This window comes from Sus scrofa, chromosome 7, assembly GCF_000003025.6.
Source record: "Sus scrofa isolate TJ Tabasco breed Duroc chromosome 7, Sscrofa11.1, whole genome shotgun sequence".
NCBI lineage: Eukaryota > Metazoa > Chordata > Mammalia > Artiodactyla > Suidae > Sus > Sus scrofa.
The window spans coordinates 97654286-97680786 of NC_010449.5; the positions used below are offsets into that span (position 1 = coordinate 97654286).

The following is a 26501-nucleotide window of genomic DNA, read 5'->3' on the forward strand; positions in this document are numbered from 1 at the left end:
GCCCTGCCTTCTGGGAATTTCTTTCTCTGTCATTTCCTCATGGTGGGAGAAGTGGCTTTGAAAACTGCCCAGCTCTTTAGAGGGAGAGAGGTGAGAGCAGTTCAAAGGATGTGGGTTGGAAGTATCTGGAAAGGCAGATGGGCCACACAAGTATCTTTTATTTTTGTTCAGAACCTCTGAGTGTCTCTGTGGGTCCCCCCAGTAGTGCCTCCCCGCTGTTGCAGAGAGGATGTGAGAGCACCCGTGGTGGCAGGCAGCGGGTAGGGGGTTGGGGGGTGCTGTGAGCCGGGGCAAGCAAGGCTAGGCAAAGCTCTCACCTTCCCGCCCCACCAAAATAGAAGGGCCCAGGTGTCAGCTCCCAAGAGGGCCTGGCTGGGACGGCCTTTGAAGCAGGAAACAGCCTGGGAGGAAGGCTGAGGGAAGCAGTTTGTTAATATTCACAGTGGAGGCAGCAGTCTTCCCTGGGTTTTCAGTGTTTCTACAGCAGGCAGAGACATCACCAGCCTTGCTTGGCAACTCCAGGGCCTGGGAGGTGAGGCCTGGGTTTGGCTCATAAATTGCTGAGTGATCTCGGGCAACTCATTTCCTTCTCTGGGCCTTGATTATCTCTTCTTTAGCATCAGGGATTGTGATGAGGTGTCCTCCAGGGTTCATTCTTGCTGCAGCACTCAGGATTTGGCTGCTTGACAGCTTGGCCACTGACCTCTGCCTCAGCACACCCCCTTCCTGTCCTCTGGGTGGGGCTCAGGTCTGGCTAGATCCAGGAAGCAGCAGGGATGCAAGGGCAGAATGAGGAGTGGTTGAGTTTGCCTAAAGCCGGCCTCCTAGGGGCACACAGATGATGTCTTTGTGGGCAGGGGTGACATCTGAGATACAGAATAGTCAGGGCAGCTCAGGTGGGGACTGATGCATTTGGGGGAGGGGGCTGTTGAGCCTGCTGTTAACCCTTTAGTTGCAGGGCGGGGGTGGCTGGGAGTCCTGGGGAGGGGACGGGGGCAGGAAAGGGAAATATCTGGGGGGGCTTGGGGGCAGAGCCTGTTTGGCACTTGGTAGGAATGTGTTTCAGCATTTTGACAACCTGTGTGACTTATCAGCGACCTGCTGCCCATCAGCTCTGTTTGTGGGGAGGGAGGGACAGGGAAGGCTCCTGGGCCGCTGGGAATGGCTTTCTAAACATTTCCACCATTCAGAGGGGGTGGCAAGTCACTGTTCCTGCTTGGCTCAGTGTTCCAAGGTCCCTGGCCTTCACCTGAGCGTCCCCCGACCATGCCCTTGGGTACAATGAAGTGTGGCTCCCCCCCGCCGCCCCCCACCTACTCCTTTCCACACAACATCTGAGCCCAGTGGTTGCCCTGGACCACGAGACTCCTGCTTCCTGGCTCAGCCATCCTCCCTCCCCTGCACTCCCCGTGTGGCCCCCACCATCACATGCCCCCTTCCCCAGGGCCATGACCTTTCCCAACTCATTCTGCCTGGCCAGTAGGGGAGAAAGTTGAGGTGGGGGCGGTGCAGGGTCAGGGGGGAGCAGTTGCAATTTAAGCAGCTGGTGGGGGAGACCCCAGGTCCCTGGTACAGGGCTCCTGTTCTGCCCGCTGCCCTGACATCCCTGTGCAGCAATTTCGGTTTCTATTTTAAACAGTTTGGGTTGGTTGCTTCTCTGCCTTCCTGCTGGGTGTTTATAGTGAGGAAAATAATTGGTAATATTTGCACAGATGTGCTGGCACTGCAGCTCGTCACGGGCACCTATACCCAGGGGACCCTCCCTCCCCTCAGTGCTCTCTGCCAGCCTGAGGAACCAGTCAGAAGGGGGTGATTGCAAGCCCCCTGCCTTCTAGGAGCCTCAGGCAGTGAGGCACAGGCAGAGTTGGGAAGCAGGAGGCCTAACGTGCCCCAGGCATACCCAGAGGCAGGCCTCAGTGTGACAGGGGACAGGGCCCTGCCAGAGTGGCAGGGACCGTTCAGGACAAGCCCAGGCTTCACAGGATGGGCCCTTCCAAGGACTTGGGGAGAGAAGCCCCTAGGGGCTCCATTTCTGATTCCGTTTTCTCCTCCAGAGCCTGAATTTGCTGCTGGGGTTGGGGCTGGGGCTGGGGGAGAAGGAGAGGAGGGTGGGGGAGCGGGACCAGGGTGGAACCTAGGAAATCATTTGGCGGCTTCTCTTTTGTCTCCAGATCTGGAGCAGCATTCTGGAGGGCTGGGCAGGAGGTGGGAGCTGTTGGGGCAGCCTGTCCGGCCAGAGCAGGGCCCAGACCCACGTGCAACTGCCCACTGCTCATCCTACTGCCCAGCTGGGCTGGGGACCAGAGGCTGCAGAGCAGGCGGGGCCGGGTAGGGTTCTTCAGCCACCATGTCTTCGCCCCGGCATGGACACGTGATACACGTATGGGCACATGCGAGTGTGTGTGCGCAGTATTTGTGCCTCTGTGGGCGGTGCCTGTGTGCGCGCGCATGCGTGCACGAGGAGTATGCGGCTGCACGCCCGCACTCGTGTGTGTGCACGCGCGTGCGTGCATGCATGGGCGTGTGTGTAGGTGTGGGCATGTATATGGTGAGTATTTATGTACAGGTGTGTGTGTGGGTCTGTGTCTTAGTTTGAGTTCCCTGGGAAGCCACCTCTGACAAAGGTTCAATTGTAGGTAGTTTATTGGGAGCTGATCCCCGGGAGCACAGCAGGGGAATGGGGAAGAGGACCAGGAGGGACATGCATTTCAGCCAATTGCCACTGCAGGCCTCTGAAGCCCAGTCCTGCTGGGGAATCCTGAGCATGCGTACAACGTGACTAGTGACCTCCCATCCAGAGGGCGGGAAATCTGGGGTATTGTGCACAAGCTCCCCTCTGTCAGTGGTTGAAGGCACTTTTGGCTTGTCCGGCCGGTGGGCAAAGTGTCGTGGGGTTCCCAGGAACAGCCTTCAGTGTGGGGAGGTAAATGCCAAGGGGATCTAGGTGGCACCACTGGGCTGCTGCTGCATAGTTGGTACCATGATGTGCTGCTCAGGTGCCCCTCCCCCCGCCACCCCCAGAATAAGGGGCCCAGTCCTCCAGCTGCTACAGGTGCTGTCAGCAAACAGCCTCAGGACAAACCCCCTTTGGGAGCAGCCCCCACTGAAGGAAGCTGCCTTGCCTGTGGTCACAGCCTTTTTCTGGGTAGCCCACATCCAAGGACTGATTGGTAAGCAGGTATAAAGGCCTGGCTCTTCATCCTACCATGGGTCAACCTTCAGAGCCCATCTTGGGTTGGCCCAGACCCTCACTTGGGCCTGCATTGCAGCCTGGCCTCCTCTCATTCAGATCTGCCTTCTTCTGCTCCCTTCCTCAAATGTTATCCCAAGAGCATCTCCTAATATATATCACGCACTAATCCCTGTCTCAGTGGTACCCAGCCTGTGCAGCATGTATGTGCCTGTAGAGCTGTGTCTTGCTAGTAGGCACATATGGGTGTGGGTGTGCCAGGGCCCTCCATGCAGTGACCTCGAGGCCAGGCTGTTTCCTCTGCCAGCCCAGGCAGGCTCCTGGGGGCCTGGGGCCAAGAGGATATTGGGGATTTGGTGCTGAGGCTGGGGTCTGAGGCAGGCCGAGAGGGTTTCCTCCCCACACCACCCAGGAGCAGCCTCCTCATAGGGAGATACGAAGAAGCAGAGCAAGGCCATCGGGGAGTGGGGCTCCTTGGTACCCTCATATCCTGTGTCCATCCTTGGTAGCTCCAGGCAGATCAATGGACCCTTGAGCCCTTCCTCCTGACCTCTAAGGCTCTCACATCCAGAAGGGCTTCTCTTCTTGTCTTGCAGAGTCAGCTTGCCAGTGCTTTGCATCCAGGCTACTCCAAGCAGAGAAGCCCTCCAAGCCAGAGCACCCGGCCCTCCTCCTAAGGCACGGATGTGGGCATGTCCTCTTGGGAAGGCTGCTAGGGGCCTGGAGCTATAGATCTGGGGGTGGAGATCAGCCTTGGGGAAGAATGGGACACAGGCCAAGGTGGAGGCAGGCGAGGCCAGTAAGAGGCCCAGAGGGCACCAGGTGTTACAGAAATGTTTATTACAAGGATAAATATATACAATAATGGGACATTAAAACTGCTGATCCGGGGCCTGGGAGACTGCAGGGGATGCAGTGGGCGGAGGACTGGGTAACGCCTGGGGTTAGGAGGATGGTGGGACAAGGTGGTAGATCCATAGCCCCGAGCTCTGGATGCAGCCCTGGGAATGATCAGTCCCCAAAATCATGCACAGTGAGGTCCTAGAGCTTGAACCCTGACAGGCCTGCCCTCCCAGTGTGCTTCCCCCTGCCTGTCTGAATGTCTCTAAAAATTCTGGATGTTCTCTAGCGGCTGAGGGTGTTGGCAGCAGCTCTGAGAGAGGTGGGGGGTGTGCCGGTGAAGAAGCTCCAAGGCTGACCAGGGGTCCATCCCTGACCCCCTAGCTTTCAGAGGTGGGAAAACATGACTGGCCTTTGAGAGCCAGGCCTAACCTTCTTCTTTGCGTTGGTGGAGCCCTCAGTTTGGCTCCAGTCTGGATAGTCTAGGCATAACCCAAACAGCTTTGAGCCCCCTTTGGGAGGCTCCTGCCACATCTCTGCTCATGAATAGTAAGGATTATCCATTACTATCCCTTAAATACAGTCTCCTCATCCATCTGGATCTTGCTCACCTCCTCTAGGAAGCCTTCTTGGGTTACTCAGCTGCCACCTCAGCCCTATGCCCGTCTCCTCACTACTCAAGGTCTCCTCGCTACTTCCCCCAAAGGCCGGACCTAGGATCCTGTGCTCACTCAGTGGCTGCTGGCCTGATGGCACTCACTCTCTATCTACCTGGGATGGTGCCAGCCCAGAGCCCTCCAAGAGGAGCCCAGAAAAGGATGATGTGGGCAGGGAAGGGGCAGCATGGGGGGCCCTGAGTGGTCCAACAACATTTCAGGGTCCTCCAGGCTCTCTGTCATTGCATCTGCCTTTTGTTCCTGCACAGAGAAGCTCTAGAACCTGCCCTGAGGACAGAGTTAACACACCTGAGACCCCTCTTCTCTGCCTAGAATCCGCACTGTCTCACAAGCTCCCCGGGAGAGGTAAGCACCCTCCAGAACCAGAAAGACCCAGGGGTCGTTCTGTCTCCATGTATTTCCGTCTTGTCTGGCCGAGGTCTGGACATCACGGGCCAGAGAGTGGAGAAGGGGAAGTTCAAGGTGTCCCCAGGTGGAGACTCTTGTGGCTGAAAGGACTGGGTCAGCTCCTCTGTCCCCTGGCATCCCATTCTCGCCCTGTGATCTGCTCTTTCTCCTGGAGAGGTTAGCAGAGCTGGGTAGGGGGCTGCTTGGAGGGCAGGAGACCCTTTAGGGAGGAGCAGAACGGAGGCAGCTCCCAGGCAGAGGTGGGCTGGATGGCCTGGCGGGGAGCCCTACCCTTTCCTGCTTCCTAGCACAGCCTGGGCTGCAGCGGGACGCCCCCGGCCCTGCTGTGGGCTGGTTGCAATGGGCAAGAAGTGAAGGTTGTGCTCCGCAGGTGGCAGCCTGGGACGCCTCCTCTTGACAAGCCACCCTCATGGGTTGTCTTCAGGGGCCAGGATTCCCCAGAGTCCACTACCCTGAGCCCCCACTGCCTCCCCAGGCAGAGCAGGGGAGTCAGGACACCAGGCCTTCCTGGCCACTAGCCATGGCCTGTCTGGGACATGTAAGCTGCCAGGGCCACCACCACAGCCACATAGATCCCGGCCCCCACGGCGATGGAGAGTGTGGCCAGGAAGAGCGCCCGGCGGGAGGTGGTGCTGGCCAGGCGGAAGTCTCCCTTGGAGATGGCCTTGCTGGTCTAGGGAGAGAGAGGCGCTGATGAAAGGGAGCATCTCCAGGCCCAGCCAAACAGCCCCCACCTGCCAGGCCCTGGCCCTCAGGGCCCCCCAGGGGAGGGGGTGGCCAGATCAGAAGCCCTGGGCCCCATAGGCTCTTACCCCCTGGGAGAAGTAGAAGGCGGCGATGCCCAGTGGCCAGAAGCAGCAGAGCATGGAGAAGATAGAGAGACCCAGGTGGTCCCTGGGAGGCAGCGTAAGGAAGTTGTCCTCGCTTTCACTCTCTGTCGAGGTTGCATCACTCTGCAAAACACAAGTGGGCTCTTGTGACCTTGCCCAGGATCACCCATTGGCAGTGATGGGGGGCAACAGGTCATCTCATCTTCTATTGGTGGGAGTGTGGGTTGGGTTTGGCACACTCTTACCAAAAGCCTTGACCATGGCCCAATGATGCCACCCTCAGTAACTTATCGCTAGGAGACAAGTGTATCTGTACTGGAATCTTCATCATAGGATCGTCATTGTGAAAGATTAGAAACAATGTCAACATCCAGTGACCAAGAGATTGAGTTACTAAGTGATGTAAGAACTTACAATGGGATACTATGCAACTCTGAAAAACCGCTTTGTAGAAAAATGTTAAATTACATGGAACAGCACTGAAATATGTTTTAGTTCGAAATATAGGGACAATTCTCTTACAGAACTGTGTATAGTGAGATCTCTTTGGGGGAGTAGGGTTGGAAAAAATATGAATAAAAAAGACAAGATCATCCACTAAAATAATAGTTATCTCTGAGTGGTTTTCTGTATTGAGTTTAAATTGCTTATAGAATTAAGAAAATAAGAACTGGAATTCCTGTTGTGGGTCAGTGGTAATTAATCCCACCAGTGTCCATCATGTTGCAGGTTTGATCCCTGGCCTCGCTCAGTGGGTTGGGGATCCGGCCTTGCCGTGAGCTGTGGTGTAGGTCGCAGATGTGGCTTGGATCCAGCGTTGCTGTGGCTATGGTGTAGGCCGGCGGCTACAACTCTGATTTGACTCCTAGCCTGGGAACCTCCATATGCCATGAGTGCAGCCCTAAAAAGGACAATAAGACAAAAAAAAAAAAAAAAAAAAAAAAAGATCCTAATGCAATAAATATTTTAAAAGAATTAGTCACCTAAGCTAGTGTTTCTCAAAGTGTGGACAATATCTGTGTCAGAAGTGCATTTTCTTGGTCACATACAGATTCCCTGGCCCCAAGCTAGGCCTATGGAATCTCAACACCTGGAGGTGGGCCTGAGAACGTGCATTTTAAAAAACTTACTAAAAAAGTTACCTCAGCCACAGCAGTGACAACTCTGTATCCTTAACTCCCTGTGCCACAAGGGAACTCCAAGAACCTGCATTTTTTTTTTTTTTTTTTTTTCTTTTTAAGGCTGCACCTGTGGCATATAGAGGTTCCCAGGCTAAGGGTCAAATGGGAGCTACAGCTGCTGGCCTGCACCACAGCCACAGCAATGCCAGATCTGAGCTGCGTCTACAACCTACACCGCAGCTTGTGGCAACCCAGATCCTTAATCCACTGAGCAAGGCGCAAGAACCTGCATTTTAAACATGTGCACTCACCTCCTCCTCCTCCTGGTCGTCCTCCTGGCCTTGGAGCTCCTCTTGAACCCCGTAGGACACAGTCTGGATGGTGACATCCTCTTCGGCTTCGCTGGGTTCTGTGGGCCGCTCCGTAGGCCCAGCCAGGGGCTCCCTGCTCTCTGTGAAGCTGGTCTCACAGCTGCCCACTCTGGGCTCCTTGACCTTGTCCCTCCCCAGGAGGCCATTGGGCCTGTACCAGGCCTCCACGGCCAGCTGCAGGGACCCTGGGTCCAGGAGCTGGTGGGCGTGAGCGGGGCCAGCACCCCCCAGGAGGTAGGAATAGATCTTCTCTCTGCATGGCCAGGCGGGAGAAGCCTCGGGGAAAGGGTAGGGGCCTTGGAGGTGCGCGGGGTTCCGAGGGAGCAGTGGGTTCTGTAGCTCACTCAGACTCTCCATGGCTCTGGTGGCAGCTCCAGGGAGGGAAGCCCCCGAGCCCTTGGACTTGGTGGCCAGCTGAGCCGTCCTCAGAGAGCCTGCTGGGAGAGCAGGACAGATGTACACTGATCCGGGTGTGCTGGATGCAGGGCCGGAAGTGGTGAAAAGCACAGACTCTGTACCTAACTTGCTTCGGACCCCGCCTTTATCACAGGCCGGCTCCGGGGCCTTAAGCTGGCTGCTCAGCCTCTTAGAGCCTCTGTTTCTTTGTTTGCAAATCAGGGATAGCCCAGTAGTTACCTCATAGAGTTGGCTCAATTGTTTATCCATTCAACACAGGGTTACCGAGCATCAGCGACAGCCAGGCACCGTACAGATACTGGGGATGCGATGGTGAGAAAGCCAGGAAGCAGGGACGGGGAGAAGGATGCCCACTTTGTCTTCCCGGAGCTTGCAGTCTGGTGGAGGAGACGCCTACCCTGAAGGAGAAGGACAGCAGAGGGTGCAGGTACATACAATGGATGGAAGAGATACAGAGGCACCGTCGAGGCTTTGGAGCTGAGATCTGAAGGAAGATGTTGACAAGGTGAGGGGAGGGGGGACACATTTCAAGCGGGATAAAGGATGGTATGTCTGAGAGCCTGGGAGAAGGCTGGCGTGGCTCAGGGTATAGAGAACGTGTGAGATGGACGTGGGGGCCAAAATGTGTAGCCCTGTTTAGGTCTAAGGGGTCTCCGGGAGTCTTACAAGGGGTGAGAGGTCAGATTTGGGTCCTGAAGGCTTCCTCCTGGCAGTGTGTGGGGAGTGGCTTGGAGAGGGTGGGCTGTGACACTGAGAGGAGGCTTTGCCTTGGTTTCAGGTAAGCTGAGGACCCTTGGACCCTACCACGGGGAGGTGGAGAAAAGGGGGTGGGCCTTGGGAGGTACTGACAGGATATTGGGTTGAGGGAGGATTTGTTCCAGGGTTGGGTGGGACCAGGCTTAATTCACATGCTCACGCGCTTCCTGGGGGCAGAGCTTCTCTCGGGTGTGGTCTTAGGGGCATGCACCTCAGGCCAATCTCCCCTCTAAGGCACAGGGTGGCATTTGGGGTGGGGCTTCTTGGGTGCTGAGGTCTGGACTCATACATCCCAGCCAGAAGGGTAGACACACTCAAGGGCCACCTCTTCCTCTTTCAGCCAGTCCTGCATACCTACTGTGCACTTGGGAAGGGCACATGATGGTTGCTCAGACTGGCTGAAGGAGGAAAAGGCAGGCTTTGAGTGTCCATAACAAATCCGCACACACTCTGGGGTGTGGCAGGTAGAAGTGGGGTCTGGAGAGAGATGGAGGGCAGGCCAGGTGGCCTCAGGAGCCCCTCTGTGCCTCTCCCAGGTACATCATGAAGCAGGTAGGGGACAAGGTGCTGTCTTGCCCTGAATTTATAATCTGGAGGTTGGCGAGTCAGTCTTTTTTTCTTTTTTTTTTTTTTTTTACTTTTTGTCTTTTTAGGGCCACACCCATGGCTTATGGAGGTTCTCAGGCTAGGGGTCCAATTGGAGCTATAGCCGCTGGCCTGCGCCACAGCCACAGCAATGCGGGATCCAAGCCACGTCTGCAACCTACACCACAGCTCACGGAAGCGCTGAGTCCTTAACCCACTGAGCAAGGCCAGGGATTGAACCTGCCTCCTCATGGATGCTAGTTACGTTCGTTAACCGCTGAGCCATGATGGGACCTCCCTGGAGAGTTAATCTTGGCCATGATACTTTGAGCAAATTTTCATACCTTCTGAGTTTCCTCATCTGTAAAATGCAGATGATACCCCTGCCCACCCCACAAGGTTGTTTTGAGGATCCAAAGAGATGGCCGAGATGCAAGGACATTGTGGATTATAAGTGGGAGGGGTTCCTGTGGTTATTCCTGGGCATTGGAACCTGTCTTCTCCCCCGTCTCTGGCCAGGGCCATCTCTGGCCTCTATCAGGCGCCCTGCTAGTGGTAAAGGGAAAAGTGGGGAGATATTTCAGTCCTCAGAGCTGGGTTTATGCCCCTCAGTCCCACTCCCCACCAAGTCTTTACAGCCAAAGCCTGGCAAAGGCCATCTCTTCCTTTGCCTCAGGAGAAGTGGCTGGATTCTAGAAAGCTGGTCCTTGGAGAAACTTGAAAACAGAGAAATGGCCCCAGAAATAACGCCCAGGGAGTGGGACCAAGAGATGGGAGGAGGGGGCCAGGCCGGACTAGGGAAGGGCAGTGAGGGAGTGTCTGGGGGGCCAGGCTCCCCTGACTGGGCCATGAGGACGGAGGGTGGGCCATCGCCTGCCTGGGGGCAAAGGGGTGAGGCGGGTCTGCCCGTGGCTCAGAGGTGTGACCTTGGGGCAGGGGCTCCAAGACTGTCTAAGAGAGAATCCGGGAGGGGCACAAAGAAGAACATGTGGTCCAAGTGACCAACTCTTCACCCAGGAAGGGCACAGATGATGCTGGAGACCCTGGACAGCCAGGTGCCGGAGGCCCTGTTGGTACATTAAGCAGCTGTGGCAGAAGCTTCTCCACAGGCAGAGCCAGCAGGCTGGGGAGTGGGGAGAGCTTGGGCCACTATTTTCTGGGGTTGCTCACAAATGCTGGGCCTCCCTACTTCTCCCTCCGCCTTCCTCTCCAGGGGTCAAACATGATCTTAGATGAGCGGATGTGGAGGAGCTCCTTCCTGCAGGTGAGGGCTGGGCACCCAAGGCAGAGGCCTCCCAGGGCCAAGCTCATGCCTGGGTTCCTCTGGGCAGATTCCCAGCAGGGCTGGGCTCTCTAACGCCCAGTGGCAGTTTCTGAGCCCCTGCCACAGCCTCCCCACTGCCAGCAGATGTGATCCACAGATGTGGCACTGAAGGATGTGGGCCCATGGATTCAGAGTCAGGTACACTGAGTTTCTATTCCAGATCTACCCCCACTAGCTTTTTGTCCTGGCGCTTCTGTAACAAGAGGAATGGGATTAAATGCCACTGATTGATGGGGGCACTAATATACCATGATCCCATAGCTTCAGGGAGCCCCACAAAAGTGAAATCCCCCCAACTCCTTGCCCTCTTTCTTTCTTTTTTTGTCTTTTTATGGCCACAGCTGCGGCATATGGAAGTTCCCAGGCTAGGGGTCAAATTGAAGCTGCAGCTGCTGGAAGGTCACCGCCACAGTAATGTGGGATCTGAGCTGCATCTATAACCTACACTGAAGCTTGCAGCAATGCTGGATCCTTAATCCACTGAGTGAGGCCAGGGATTGAACCTGCATCCTCATGGATGCTAGTCAGGTTCTTAACCCACTGAGCTACAAGGGGAATTCCACTGCCCTCTTTCTTTTATTTTATGTTTTTGTCTTTTTGCCTTTTCTAGGGTTGCTTCCCGTGGCATATGGAGGTTCCCAGGCTAGGGGTTGAATTGGAGCTGTAGCCACCCACCTAAGCCAGAGCTACAGCAACGCGGGATCCGGCGTCTATGACCTATACCACAGCTCACAGCAACACCATATCCTTAACCCACTGAGCGAGGCCAGGGATCGAACCCACAACCTCAGGGCTCCTAGTCCGGTTCATTAACCACTGTGCCACAATGGGAACTCCTGCCCTCTTTCAATAGCTAGGGATAAATGGGCACACTCAGAGCCCAGGGAGTGCAGTCATCACCTTCCCCACCATGGCGCCCCCAGCAGGTTGAGGGAGGCAAAAGAAAGTCAAATATGTATTCACAGAGTTCCCTGGTGGCTCAGTGTGTTAAGGATCCAGCATTGTCAATGCTGTGGCTCAGGTCACTACCCTGGTGCAGGTTCAATCCCAGGCACTTCCCCATGCCACGAGTGCAGCCAAAACCCCCAAGTAACCCCACCCAGACCACGTCTATTTGCTAGATGTGCAGTGGAGTCATGGAGTCCTTGCCTGGCTTCTCAATTGCCCCTGGGCTGCTCCTCTCCCAGCCCCGCCCCTCTACCACCCCGCCCCCTGCCCCTCCCCCTCTCATTTCTCCCATCCCCTGGTCTTCCATCCGTGTGGGCAGAGGGGCCTTTCTGAGGGAGTAGGATTGGGGGGACCAGCCCTAGGGCTCTCAGGACAGATTAATGCATCAAATTCACTCCTGTTCTATGCCTGCCTCATCAGGAGGCCCAGCTCTGATCCCCCAGAAGGAAAGGAGGGGTGCTTGTGTCTGGGAATTGGGTCCTGGAGCTCTGGAGCCTTTGGGGGCATTTGCAGGGCACTCATCCAGGGCAGGCAGGGGTGGCTGTGTCCCAGCTCATGCCCTTGCTCCTGCCAGCCACCCTCTCTTTATCAAAGTTCATTCAGCTGAGCCTCTGAAACTCAAGCCACACAGCCTTTCCTGGATCCCCGCCCCCTCCCCACAAATACACCCAAGCCTGATGGTGCCTTTAGGCAGAAGTTCTCAACACTTCACGTACAAAGATGTACGATCCTGGGTTTTCCACAATAGGGACAAGTTGGAAACCATCCTAATGTCTGACAATCGGGGACAAATTAAATAAATTATGGTGCAACAGCACAGAGTTCAAGGCCTTCAAACAGGTTTGCAAAGAGGAATAACATGAGAAAATGCTCTCTGCAGATTCAGTGAGAAGGAAGAACACTGTATGAGCATGTAATCTTAACTCCACCAAAATGTCAACAGTGATTAGCTCCGGGGGTGGGAGCACAGGTGCTTTTCATTTTTTTTTTTTTACACTATGTTTTTTTCTGTTTTCCACATTCATTTTTTTACGATGAGCATGCACTACTTTTAAACCAGCAAAAAATTAATAATTTCTTCTGAGCTAAATCATCTAAAATCAGTTTAAAGCCTCCCTAGGCTGGGGCGTTCCTTCTGGGATCGGAGGCTGAGCACAGCATCAAAACCTGCCCCCCTCCGATATGCACAGACAGGCACACAACACACACACATGCACATTCATGCACAACATGCACACACACACACACACACAAGCACCTATTCACACCCAAACCTCCACTTCCATAAAGCAACCAAGTCCGGGGCTGCTCACTGTCCAGCCAAGGGCCATGGTTCTTTAACAGGTCATGTTCTTTCCATATCCTGCCAGGGTCACACAGGAGTTCCCTGAGCTGACCCTGGGGACCCAGCACCAAGTCCTGGCCAGCAGCCTACCCTTGGCCTGGGCTGAGCCTTTGGTCTGTTGCTCAGGGCTGTTTGTCTCTGTTCCCTGGAATAAGGGACCAACACTCAAAGCAGAGAAATTTTCATCTCCACCTCTGCTGCCTGGTCTCACCTGGGCTGTGTCCTTCCAGACTGTGTGTGGTACTGTGTACATGTGCTGCTTGCTGGTGAGCGTGCGTGTGCGTGTGTGTGCACGCGTGCATGCTGCTCCAGAGGAAAGACATGAGATGTCTGGGATTCTGAAGGTAAGAAGATTATTCCAGATGTGCCCTCATGGTTGAGGGTCTGGGCCCCACAAGAGGAGAGGGAGAAAGATGGACCTGTGAGGCCACAGTCCCTGGCTTGTTTCCTTTTGAGCTGAGAACTGAGCTGGGCCCTAAGGTTTCCCACATCCTAATTTTGGGAAGGAGGGCACATCACCACCTCCCAGACTAGGGACAGGAAACCCTCCAGGAATCCACTGGAGTCTGAATACAGCCTCCCACTGGAGTCCAGTCATACGTATGACATCAGTTGGCTTATCTATAAAACATATGGAAAGAAGAGAAGGGGTTGATTTTTAACAGCTCAGCTCAACATGACCCTGGGATTCTATTGGGAGAAGAATAACTCACACTTATGGAGATTTTTGCCACTTGCCAGGAACTGAACTGTTCCAACTGCTCATTTTTGACTCTATAATTCTAGTGGGAGAATAACAATAGAGCAGGGGGCTTCCTCTCCAGCAGTTGTGGACCACCTGGGTCACACCAAACCCACCGGTGCTAGCTAGGAAAGCTAGGGAACGGTATGGAGGCATTGAAGAATCACTAAGGGAGGAAGAATGTGAGGGTCAAGGGCCCAAGATTCCAGAATAAAGAGAAACATGGCCAGATGAACCTGACCTTTGGCAGCCCTTTCCCCTTCTCCCAGTAGGATCTGGGGCCAGAAGACAAACTGGAGTTTGGGGCCCATTGTGGAGGAAGGACCCCAGTAAATTGCCCTGTTTTTAATTGAGACCTCCTTAGGGCTAACCCTAGGAATAGGAGCAGACCTGAAACAGACCAGCCCTCGTGAAGACTGAAACCAGACTTTGAATCAGCCCTGCCCCTAACTGGATTAAGATGATCTGCATATAGCCTTGCTTGCTGCCTGCCAGAAGCAAAAGTCTCAGGTTGCCGTTCTCAAATTAGCAAGCATCAGCATCACCTGAAGGACTTGTTAAACCCAGAGTGCTGGCTCCTGTCCTCACAGTTTATGATTCTGAGATGGGGCTTGAGAATTTCATTTCTAGCAGTTTCCAGGTGATGTTGAATTGGCTGGTCCAGGGACTCACCTTAAGAACCACTGTTCTGATAATCACTGAAAGAAGAGTAAATGAATGTGTAACAGTAAGCTAATAGATGGGTAATATGAAATGATAACGATACTGAATTTATCCAAAATGCAGCAAGATAGAAAAAAGGAATATAGAGATGCTGAGACAAATAGAAAACAAATAGTAAGATGTAAGACTTAGACTCAACTATATCAGTAATTATATTGAATATAAATAGAGTGAAATTGCCCATGAAAAGGCAAAGAGAGTCACATAGTGTCTTATTCCATTTATATGAAATTCTAGAAAAGGCAAAACGGTAGTGACAGAAAGCAGATCAGTGGCTGTTAAGGGCCAGGAGTGGCAGAGGTAGGGGACAGACTACCAAGGGGCTTGAGAACTTTTGGAGTGATGGAACTGTTCCATAACTTGATTGTGGTAGTAGTCACATGACTATACACATTTCACAAAACTCACTGAATTGTACACTTCAAATTAGTGACTGTTTTTGTCTATATACCTCAAGCTAATTTTTTTTTTTTTTTTTTTTTTTTTAGGGCCACACCTGCAGTATATGGAAGTTTCCTGGGCCAGGGGTCAAATTGGAGCTGCAGCTGCTGGCCTACGCCACAGCAATGTGGGATCCGAGCTGCATCTGTGACCTACACTGCAGTTCATGGCAATGCCAGATCCTTAAGCCTCTGAGTGAGGCCAGGGATTGAACAAGAATCCTTATGGATACTAATCGGGTTCTTAACCTGCTGAGCCACAAGGGGAACTCACAAACCTGATTTTTTTTTTTTAAAGATACTAGATTTTTAGAACAACACAACCCAACTCTATGCTTTTAATCAACGTACCTTACATATAAAAATACTAAAATGTTCAAAGTTAAAGGATGAAATAATAAGAACACCTCGCACTTACTAAGTTCTTGCTGTGTTCTAGGCTCTGTCCTAAGTGTGATGTATTATCTCATTTAATTCTTACAGTAACTCCGTGAATCCTTATCTCCATTTTACAGATAAAGACTTTGAAGCATGAGAAAGTTATGCGTCCACAGGCACACAGCTGGTGAGTGGTGAGCTGGACATGAACCCTGGAAGTCTGATTCCCAAGTCACGGCATTCTGGTGATACTATGTGTTGGCTGCCATTTTTTGAGGGCTTGTTTTTTCTGAAAACCATGCCAAGTGCTTCAATGCAGTATCTCATTTAATCTAGCTTCTTTCACAAGGTTGGGAGACTGCAGCTCAGAGATGTTAATAGGTTTTCTGAGATCACACAGCTGGAGCGTGGCAGAACTCCCTTTGATCCAGGTCTGTCTGATCAGAGCTCATACTGGCCTGAACAGCATCAGTCCCTCTAGGATTAGCTGTGGGAGTGGGGTTTAGGGGAGGTTTGTTGCACGCACTATTTGAGGGCTCTGAAATGCTTGGGAAGAGGCACCAAGAACACTCATAAAAAGAAACCACAGGGGAGTTCCCATCGTGGCTCAGTGGAAATGAATCTGACTAGAATCCATGAGGACCCAGGTTCGATCCCTGGCCTGGCTCAGTGGGTTAAGGATCCGGTGTTGCCTTGAGCTGTGGGGTAGGCTGCAGACACAGCTCAGATCTGGTGTTGCTATGGCTGTGGTGTAGACCGGCAGCTGTAGCTCCACTTTGTCCCCTAGCCTGGGAACCTCCATATGATGCAGGTGTGGCCCTTAAAAGACCAAAAAAAAAAAAAAAAAAGAGAGAGAGAGGGAGAGAGAGAGAGACTGCAGGGCAGGGACAGTGTGATGTGAGACCAGGAGTTGGGTCATCATCCTTGGGATGGGGCTAGTCCTTATCAGAACCATGTAAAATTATAATGGCCACTACTTACTGCATCCTCACACAAGCCCTGTGTTTCATATACTTTATCTCAAAACTGTGCAACAACCGGAGTTCCTGTCATGGTGCAGCAGAAACAAATCCAACTAGGAACCATAAGGTGGTGGGTTCAATCCCTGGCCTCGCTCAGTGGGTTCAGGATCCAGCATTGCTGTGAGCTGCGGTGTTGGTGGCAGACATGGCTTGGATCTGGTGTTGCTACGGCTGTGGCGTAGGCCGGCATCTACAGCTCCGATTAGACCCCTAAGCCTGGGAACCTCCATATGCCGTGGGTGCTGCCCTAAAAGGACAAAAGACAGAACAACAATGACAACAACAAAACCCCTCATAAAACTGTACAACAACCAATGAAGCTGACTCTTATGATTTCCCATTTATCAGATGAGGAAACTGAGGCTCAGAAATATTAAGTAACTTGCCCAAGATTGAACTGCGACAGATCCTAGATTTAAAATTAGGTGTAAGTGAGTCGCCAAAGCCTGGGCTCTCATTTACTTCGCCTTTCAGAGCCTACCCGAGTCGGTCTGGAATGGGTTAAACCCAGAGGCCTTAGTGAAGGGAATGGGAAATGGGAGTTTGGAGAAAAGATTAAGAGATTTGGGGTGATTTAGCAGCCCAGGGGTGTCTGCCTAGATAACCTTAAGGTCTGGATTCAAATAATTACAGAGCCATTGTAAGGAAGCTTAACCACTGACCACTATCTCTCAGGGCAACAAAAGAGATTGCTTCTAAGCTGTAAGATAAAAGCCAGAACTTCCTAGCAGGGCAGAAGATTAAACAGAAATGATTACGATCCAGGGAAGGGAAGAGGTGCCGTCTTTAAGGGGCAAGAATAGGTGCGAGACCGTCTTCTAGGCCGATAGTATGCAAACTGTTCTATAAACTGTGAAGTGTTGTGACTTTGGTGGCTGTTTGTAGATAGCTTGGGGCTGGGTTTGATGATTTCTGGTGCGTAATCAAGAGGGCCACGAAGCCAGCTTGGAGTCATGGTTGCAGCTTGTTGCATCTGACAGTGAAAAGAGAAAGAATCAGGCATTGGGGGTGGGGAGCAGAATTGAGGGAAAATGGGGAATTTTGCTTTCTTTGCTTTGGTTTGCCGCCTCCGACGCTAACACCATTGATTATCCTTTCTCTCTCCTCGGTCTTCAAATGCTCCTAATTCCCGATCCTTCCTAATGGCACTTAAACACATTGTCGTTTCCTTGGCTTAAAAAAGAAATTGTGGCAACTGTAAAACCTGACTGCCAATACTTTGACATTCTCCCATGGAGCGGCCGGGGTCTGTGTCCCTTCTCTCTCATCTGCGTGGCTTTATGATGGCTTTAATCACAGCGAAAGTGGTGCTATGAGATTTCAGAGGCCAGGTTATAAAAGGCCATGTGTCTTTCACCTTGCTCGCTAGATCTCAGTGGTGGAACCCTAAGCTCTAAGTTACACGGAGGCTGCCGTGCTGGAGAGGCAAGTGTGTGATGCTCCGGCCAATGGAGCCTGCTGGGCCCGGCCTTCTGGTCATCCCCAAGATGCCAGACACGTGAGTGAAGCCATCTTGGATTCTTCAGACCAGCCCATCTGTCTGCTGAACACCACGGAGTGACCTCTGTCCATGCCACATGGAGGGGGTTAGCTCAACCCTGCATAGATATCTGACCCCCAATGTCATGAGATACAAGAACACGTCCATTGTTTTAGCCACTACATTTTGAGGTCATTAGGCAGGAAGAGATAACGTCTTTCCTCGGTGCCATTTCTCCCTTTCAGCTCCTGTCCTCTCTCTCCTTTACCTCACAGCCTCGCTTCTCAGAAGCACTGGCTCCACTCGCGTCAGACTACTTCAGCTCTCAGCTCCAAAGTCACTTCCTCAGGGAGGTTATCCTACATCCTCAGCCTAGATTTAGGTTGCCTGGTTATCTACTCTCCAGGCTCCAGCTCTTCCTCTCAAAGAGCTTATCACAGCCTCTATTTATATATGTGTGATTCGTTGATTAGTGCCTTTCTCCCTCACCAGATCTTGGGAGCTTCCTGAGAGCAGGGACTCTGTCTGTCTTTGTACTTGCAGCCCCTTGCCTGGCATATAGTGGGCATGCCATGAACAGTTGCTCTCATGAATGTATGAATGCATTAGTGAATGAATGAGTTAGGAAGGCTGAGGTTCCTCCTTCAGAAAGTACTTTCCAACATAGAAAACAAACTTATGGCTGCCAAAGGGACACACACACACGGCTATATATAAAATAGTTAACCAACAAGGACTTACTGTGGAGCACTGTCTATTAATATTTTGTAACAACCTAGAAGGGAAAAGAATCTGAAAAAACAGATATATATGTATGTATAACTGAGTCACTTTGATATACACCTGAAATGAACACAACATTATAAATCATCTATATTTCAATTTAAAAAAAGAAAGTACTTTCCAGGACGTGGGATGGATGGAGCATATCTGGTGGAGGCACATTCAGTAATGCACAACAAACATTTCTTTCTCTTTCTTTCTTTTTCTTTTTTTTGTCTTTTTGCCTTTTCTAGGGCCACTCCCTCACAGGATCTGAGCTGCATCTGTGATCTACACACAGCTCATGGCAATGCTGGATCCTTAACCCGCTGGGTGAGGCCAGGGATTGAACCCGCAACCTCATGGTTCCTAGCTGGATTCGTTAACCACTGAGCTACGATGGAAACTCTTTTTCTTTCTCTCTTTCTTTTTGTCACACCTATAGTGTGAGAGGTTCCCAGGCCAGGGATTGAACCTGTGGCATAGCAGCGACCTGAGCCACAGCAATGACAACACTGGATCTTTAACTCATTGAGCCACCAGGGAGCTCCCAACAAACATTTCCTTCTTTAAAAACAATTGTTTAGGGACTTCCCGTGGCAGCGCAGTGGTTAACGAATCCGACTAGGAACCATGAGGTTGTGTGTTCGATCCCTGCCCTTGCTCAGTGGGTTTACGATCCGGCGTTGCCGTGAGCTGTGGTATAGGTCACAGACACGGCTCGGATCCCGCGTTGCTGTGGCCCTGGCATAGGCTGGCAGCTACAGCTCCAATTAGACCCCTAGCCTGGGAACCTCCATATGCCGCGGGAGGGGCCCAAGAAATGGCAAAAAGATAATTAAAAAAAAAAAAAACAGCAAAAGAACCCCAATTGTTTATTATACTTGATTTACAATGTTCTGTCAATTTTTGGTGTACATCAAAGTGACCCAGTTATAAATACATACATTCTTTTTTTTCACATTATCCTCCATCACTAACTAACATTTCTTAAGCAGCTCAGAGCAGTACTTGGAATGCAAAAATAAACAAGATGTAGTACCTGCTTTGAGGATGGGTAGAAAATACAGATTAGCAAATAGAAAGTTTCAATGCCATGGAGTTAGTTATGTTAGCAGTACTTGGAGTATTACAGATGCACTGATAAGGGACTCCTGTCCTAAGAGAGGAGTGGAGGTGATGGTGGGACTAGGAAAAGGCTTTCAGAGCAGGTAGCATCTGAATTGAGACCTTTTTTTTGGCCACCACAGCATGCAGAATTTCCCAGGCCAGATATTGAAACCAGGTCACAGCAGTGACCTAAACCATGGCAGTGACAATGCCAAATCCTTAATCTGTTGGGCCACCAGGGAACTCCTGAACTGAGTCTTGAAGGAAAAAGACAAGTCATTAAGTGAGACAATGATAGAAGAACATTTCTAGCAGAGGAAACAGAACAGAGGCATGGGAATCCACTACGGTACTGAGGGGAAGCCAGGGGACTTGGCTTTGGTGGAACGAGGCAAGAGAAGTGGGAAGGCCTCCTATCCTTTGCAGAGAAGGTTATTCCTCTGGGCATTGGGGAGCCAATGATGATTGTAGCAAGGAAGTGATATGGCCATACTTCTGTTTTAGAACACTCTGGGTGGCAGCAGTGGATGGACAGGATTTGAGGAGTATGAAAATGGAAACTAGGAGTCCTATTAAGAGACTATTGGGGAGTTCCTCTTGTGGCTGAGAGGGTTAAGAACCTGACGCAGTGTCTGTGAGAATGAGGGTTCGATCCCTGACCTCACTTAGTAGGTTAAGGATCCAGCATCGCTGGATATGTTGCAGATATGGCTGGATCTGGCATTGCTGGGGCTGTGGTATAGGCTGGCAGCTGCAGCTCTGATTCGACCCGTAGCCCAGAAACTTCCATATGCCACAGGAATGGCTGTAAAAAGAAAAAAAAAAGAGAGAGAGACTATTGTAAAAATGCAGGTGGGAGAGGATGAGGATCTGAACCTGATCCATGGCAAATGGATGGAGAGGAAGAGTCATCCCTGAGAGTAGTTAAGGGGAAAATGAATAGGACTTTGCAGTTAACTGTAAGTCAGGGAGAGGGAGGAACAAGAGTGACTCCCAGATTTCTGGTTTTGTCAACTAAGTAGAAGATGCCACCAACTTAGGCCAAAAAAAAAAAAAAAAAAAAAAAAAAAAACAACAAAAAAAACATCAATCTAGGGGCAGCTACTCGTTCAAGGAAGCAGCCTGAGCACAACTTACCACCTCTTCTCCCTCTTTAGTTTCCATTAAAATGACAGGAGATATATTTTCAAAAGGAAATCACAACAAAACTGGAAAACAGAAAAGAATGATATCAGCAGACCAGAAACACAGAGGAATTTCTAGGAGATAAAGAGCAGATGAGATTCCTTGGGGAGGAGATCAGTTCAGAGACACTTACCGTCCCAAACACCAGAGGTAAGAACAATTCCTCTTCCAAGGTGAGGCTTGTTAGGGAAGCAGACTTACCCATCTCAGATGAAACCCACACCAGCTGCCTATGCCAGTCAATATATAAGTCCAAATGAACAACAAAGAATGATGAAAAACAGATACATGAAAATAAAAGAGGAAGATTAAACATATAGAAAACTGACCCGATAAGATTCCCAAATCATTCAAGTTATAGAAAAGATCTCTAGAATTTTTTTCAATTCACATCCTCAGAGAGAAGAAGACACTGCATCTATGAAACAAGAATGGGCTACTATGAAAAAGGAGTAATCAAAGAGCAAAAAAGTACTTTGGAAATGAAAGAATAATTGTCTAAATTTTCAAAACTTCAATAGAGAAACTGGGTAATAGAAGGGACACAATTAAAGACTAACTTTTTAATGTACAAGAAAAAGCTAATGAAATTTCCCAAGACATAGAGCAAAAAGACAAAAAGATGGAAGATATGAGAGTTAAGAGACAGGGTAGAGAGTCCAGGAAGGCCAACAGCCATCTAATAAGAGTGTCAGATGGACACAACAGAGCAGCTTGAGGAGACAAATAATAAAGAAGCAAAATCAGATGGTATTTCCTGAGCTGGAAAAAAAAAAAAAAAAAGAATATTTAGATTGAAAAGGGCCACCAAGCACCAAGCTGGAAAAATGAAACCCACACCCATGCCCATACAAGGAAGAGGAAAGAAGTGCATGAGTTTGGTTCTGAAGTGCCTTCAAGATATAAGGAAAGACATTGCACCTAGCAAATGGATGTATGGAGTTGAAGCTGTGGGCAGTGGTAAGGCCTGGAGAGAGATTTGAGAATGATTGAAGGACCTATGGAGGGTGAGAAGGGGAAATCCAGAAAGAGAGATAAAGAGCTTGAACACCTCTCAGCTCCCATGGGAGGCTTCTTAGTTGCTCTTTTCCTGGCAACATCAGTCTATCCTTGTTTTTACCCACTGCTACCCTGGGCTCCTACAGGCTGGACTGGCCCCTCTCTCAGAGCAAAAACTGCTCACCTGGGGGTTGGGTTTGTGGCTGACAAAGGTGAAAATTTCTGGGAGGATTGGGATGGTGGCACCAGTGCTCAAATTAGTCCATTTGCAGGCGGAAATCAAATCGTATTCTTGCCGAAACAACCTGTCTCTCCACTGAAGCAGCTCATTTCCAACCACTTAGAAGCAAATAGTGCATCTAATGGTGGAAGATAACACATCTAATGGAGAAGTAGAGCATCAAGCCCTCACTCCCTGCTTGGTTTGTGTGGGGCAGGGGGGTGAGGCTGGGAGGGGCAGAGCGGTGGTGGCAGCTGCAGGGAGGAGGAAGAGCGAATGAAGGAGAAGGCAAGAGAAGAGAGGACCTGGATACAAAGAATGGGGGTGAGATCGGTCCTTAGTGTCCCCTGCCTTGCAGCAGAGGGGGCCTTGCTCCAGGCAGGCTGTCCACTGAGCTCATGCGAAGGGAGGAGGTTGTAAAATGCCAGAGGTTTAGAGATCTGGATGTTTCTTCTTCCCAAAGTGCAGCATGTTCCTTCTGCTTTTTCTCCCTGGAGTGGTGTACTTTAGGGCTGGAAGTCCCTCTAGGATGCACAGATGGATTGGCCTTTTAAACTTGAAAGTAATTAATAATGTACAGATTTATCTAGATATTCTTTGCCTCTGTCATTTCATGTGTATCACCAGAGGAAGGGGCGTACATGTGTGTATTTCAGTTTCAATCTCTTTCTTCCCAACACACACACACACACACACAATCATTTCTTAATGACCCTATCACATTGATCTCTTCCTCTTTCTCAGATCTCCCTGCCACCCACCCCCTCCACCCTCAGCCCCAGATAACTGAGATCAACCAATCACATGCCAGGGTTGACTCTCTTCTTTGAGTCCTGGCAAAGGGGGTGAGGATAGGAGCCTCAGTAGGGAGGGGGCTGGAGGAGGAAAGAAAGAGTAGCCAGTGGGTAGTTTTCCCTGGTTGGGAGAGAAGCCAGATGTATCTGCCTGGGTGCCCAGCGGTGCCCTGAACCCTGACAGCTCTGGGGGTGGGGATGTCTACCCAGACAGCTATACAAGGAGGGGTGGTGCATTGTTCCAGTGCCAGCAGCAGGCCAGCACCCCCACAGACTAGTCTTGCAGAAAATAAAGCCCCTTTCTATGCTTTCTGCTGCCACCGTTGCCGTCACTTTGTTACGAGGTTTAGTGACTGGCCATTAACTCTGGAGAGCTGATTCTTGCCAGCGCTGCACCAACAGCTGGGAGCCAGAAAGTGCTGACATGGGGGAGGGGTTGATTCCCCCACCCAGGCTGGGCGCTTACAGGGCAGGTCGGGGAGGTCGTTGGCATGGCTTACTCAGCTCTACCCAAGTGCCAATTAGCTAAGGTTTTTCTGAACATTGCCGCTTGAGGAAAATTTTTGTCAGAGAAGCTCATTTTGTCTTATATATTAAAAAAAAAAAACGCTCTCCCCAGGGATGGATCTTTCCTGACTGTCCTCTCTTCTAGGCTTCTTAAGAGTCAGGCAGGGTCCCTGGAGGAGATGGCCAAGCACCGGGTCCCTGGCCCTTGGTGACTCGCAGGGATGTTGTGCGGAGAGTGCTTTCCGGGCCTCTTGGCTGAGAGGCAGGGGCTCTGTACACCCTCAAGGCTTTCTCAGAGAAATAAGGAAGAGAGGGAGAGCTTAAGGAAACAGTGAAATTATAAATGGCCTTTTCTAGTTCCTTTGCTCACTTCCACTTCATTAATAAAATCCAACTCTTCACTGGAAGGACATTAACTTACTCTCTAAACCAGGTTAATGAAGCTGGTCTTCTGTGTTCAAGGAGAACTGAGGGATTCGTGGGCTCAGAATGGCGCTCGGAGAACCCCGCAAAACATCAGGGCTCGGAATCTTAAAACTCCTCTAGCCCAACCCTCTTCTTTTATAGATGAGAAAACTGAAGACCACAGAGGGGAAAGGAGCTGCCCGAGACAGTCTGTGGCAGTTCTGGGACCAGAACACCGGGCTCCTGACTTCTAGTCAAATGCTTTTATTCTGAGATATTTTAAAACTTCATTCTCTTATTTTACACCCAATTACTGAGGCCTTACTATCTTCCAGGTGCTATGGGGGAGGGGAGGTGTGGAGGAAGGCAAAGAGATGAAAACAACACAATCCTTGCCTTCAAGGAGCTGTTTCCCTCGATCTGTGATTTTGGGGAAAAAAATAAACAAACAAACAGTGAGTCAGACTCTCACCCTATATTGTCTTCTATAGGCGATGACAGAAGACTAGAAAGGGAGTGAACCCTTTTGGCTCCCCGAGATTTGTAAATTGAGCTCCACTGACTCTGGGGCCCCAGGAAGGCCAAGGACAAAGAGAGCCATGGCTGGACTAGGAGAAAATGGGGTAAGTGTGGCAACGATCAGGTCTCTGCCAGCAGGCCTGGCTCGTGGATGGGGACAGTGACGGCAGCTCCCGCTTGTATGGTGACATACAGTTGACAAGCCTTCAATCATGGATGTTGTTTGGTTGATTCCTAGGCAGTTCTCTGAGGTGAACAGAGCAGCTACCTTATCCCCACTTTCTGTATGCAGAGATCAAGGTTCAGAGAGCTCAATAACCAGCCTAAAGCCAGTAAATGTTGGTGCCCAGCCAGGAACTCCTCGTCTAGTGCTCTTTGTATGACTGGCAGTGGGGAAGTTGTGCTGGGTTGAGAGGCTAGGGATAAAGCAGTGGTCAGCCACAGCGACAGGCCAGTCCTCCCCTACGCAGTTTTATTTTGATCACTACATTCTGCCACTCAGAGAACTCTGTTCTGAAGAATTGGAAGCACTTTGCAGGCCTGAATGAGCTCATTCAGCACACTCTTGCCAGAAAGAGGGAGCACTCCGAATGGAGGCTCTGTCTAGGGTCACTGGTATTCGGTCACATAATAGAAAATGGGACTCAGGTTCCCCCACTCTGCCCTCACCGCACTAAGCAATGTGATGCAAAACCAGCATCCTTCCGTGAGAGTCGAGAGGGCTGTAGGAAAAAACCTGAGGTATCTTCTGGTACCTCCTTCCTTCTCTGGAGAAATGGGCCTGACCCAAGGGCCAGTTCCAGGGCAAAGAAATCTTGAGGCAAGGGGACCACAGCCACCCCAGGCACCCTGATGAGCAGGCTTGGAGGAGGAGAGGGGAGCTTAGTGAAGCTGGCTTAGATTGCCCTATGTCGCAGAGCCCTGGTGGGGACTGGGGTACCAGGAGTCCAGGAGACTCTCATCAGTTCCTTGTGGGAAGGGTGTCTCAGAGCTGCCTAAGGTCAGGGTCAAGGCCTGGTAGTGTAGGGTCAGTGTACTCAGGTGCCTGTCTGGGCCCCAGTCCCTCAGGCCCCTCCCAGCATCTCCAGCCGGTAGGGGGAGGGGGAGGAATGGACTTGGCGCGATGTCGGGCTGCCAGCAGGAAGTCAGAGCCCCCATCCTGAGAGGGGTCCCGCTGCCCCCTCTAGCTCAGTACCAGCGAGGCACCTAGCTCTGCGCTCCCGCTGAGCCCCCAGACGGCTCCTTACCTGTCCCGCCGAGGACAATCCCACCTCCTCCGCGGGGCTTGGGGGCCGGGCATGAGCCGGTGAGCGACTGCGCCCTCGCCTCGCGGCTTCGGTGAAGCTCCCAGAAGGGCGCCTCGCCTCCTGGCCCCGGGTCCCTGCTGCCGCCGCCGCCGCCGCCGCCGCCGCCGCTTCAGCACCGCGGACAGCTCCCGCCCGCCTCCCGCCGCCGCCGCCGCCGCCCGCCCAGCCCGGCGTGGTCCCGGGAGCCCCGCATCCTGACCCGGCCCCGCCGCCGCCGCGCAGTCCTCGGCCCGGCCCGAGGCGGCTCTGCGCCGACTTGGGAGAGCAGCGAGGAGGGTCCCCCGCCTCCCCGCCTCCCTCCGCCGCCGCCGCCGCCTCCCTCTCGCCTCCGTGCTCCGTGCTCCCTTCTACGCTCCGGAATCAGCCCACCAGGCACTCCGGACCCGCTCGGGGGCGGGGCGGGGCGGGGCGGGAAGTCGGGGGAGCCCGGAGGAGGCGGCGGAGCAAGGGGCGCGCAGCTGGAACAGGCTTCCTTGGTTCCTGGAGCCGAGCCCTCTTCCCCAGCCCTTTTCCTCACCCTACTCCTGCATTCCCCCAGAAGCGATGGGTGGTGCTCCGTCTCCTTGAAGCATTTTGGAGCCCAAAGGCTCCCAAGCCTTGAGTTTTAGTATTGATCTGCCCTAAAAAGAAACACAAGCAAACAAAAAGCACTTATTGAGCGCCTACTATATACCAGACACCATGCCGGGTTTTTAACGATGTTAACCAATATAATCTAATTTAATTTTCTTAAATCTATAAGGCAAGATCATTTTCCCTCCTATTTTACACACGAAGACGCCAAGCTCTTAAGAGATTAAACCTCTCAATTTAGAGATTTTAGAAGTGCACAGGCTTTAAAGACTGTGGGCCTGAGGTTTGGTCCTAGTGTCTCTCTTATTAACTATATAACGTTGAGTAAGTTACTTAACCTCTCAAAGACTTGGGTTTCTCCTTAGCAAAACGGGGGAGCTGAATCACCTCATAGAGGTCATATGAGGACAAAATGAGATGGCATATGGGACACATTGGCCCCAAATTGGCCTCAATGGGTGAGTGTTCCCCTTGGTTCTCCCAGAGGGGTACCTGATATCTTCAGATATCAGCCAGGGTTCCC

The 26501-nt window shown here is 51.6% G+C and overlaps 1 protein-coding gene across 3 annotated transcripts; it reads right to left on the reverse strand.

Annotated features, from left to right (window-relative positions):
• SYNDIG1L (synapse differentiation inducing 1 like) lies at positions 4014 to 25511 on the reverse strand. 3 transcript variants are annotated; one of them, XM_013989161.2, is made up of 5 exons: positions 25346 to 25511; positions 8074 to 8252; positions 7378 to 7871; positions 5928 to 6068; positions 4014 to 5788 (listed from the first exon to the last, which is right to left on the reverse strand). In XM_013989161.2, exons 3-5 carry the CDS (start codon positions 7792 to 7794, stop codon positions 5630 to 5632), a joined length of 717 nt encoding a protein of 238 aa, XP_013844615.1. In that variant the 5' UTR covers positions 7795 to 7871; positions 8074 to 8252; positions 25346 to 25511; the 3' UTR covers positions 4014 to 5629. The 3 variants fall into 3 exon arrangements, with proteins under 3 accessions (XP_013844615.1, XP_013844614.1, XP_003128712.3); XM_013989160.2 differs by having other exon boundaries at positions 7378 to 7874; XM_003128664.4 differs by having other exon boundaries at positions 7378 to 8252; positions 25346 to 25510.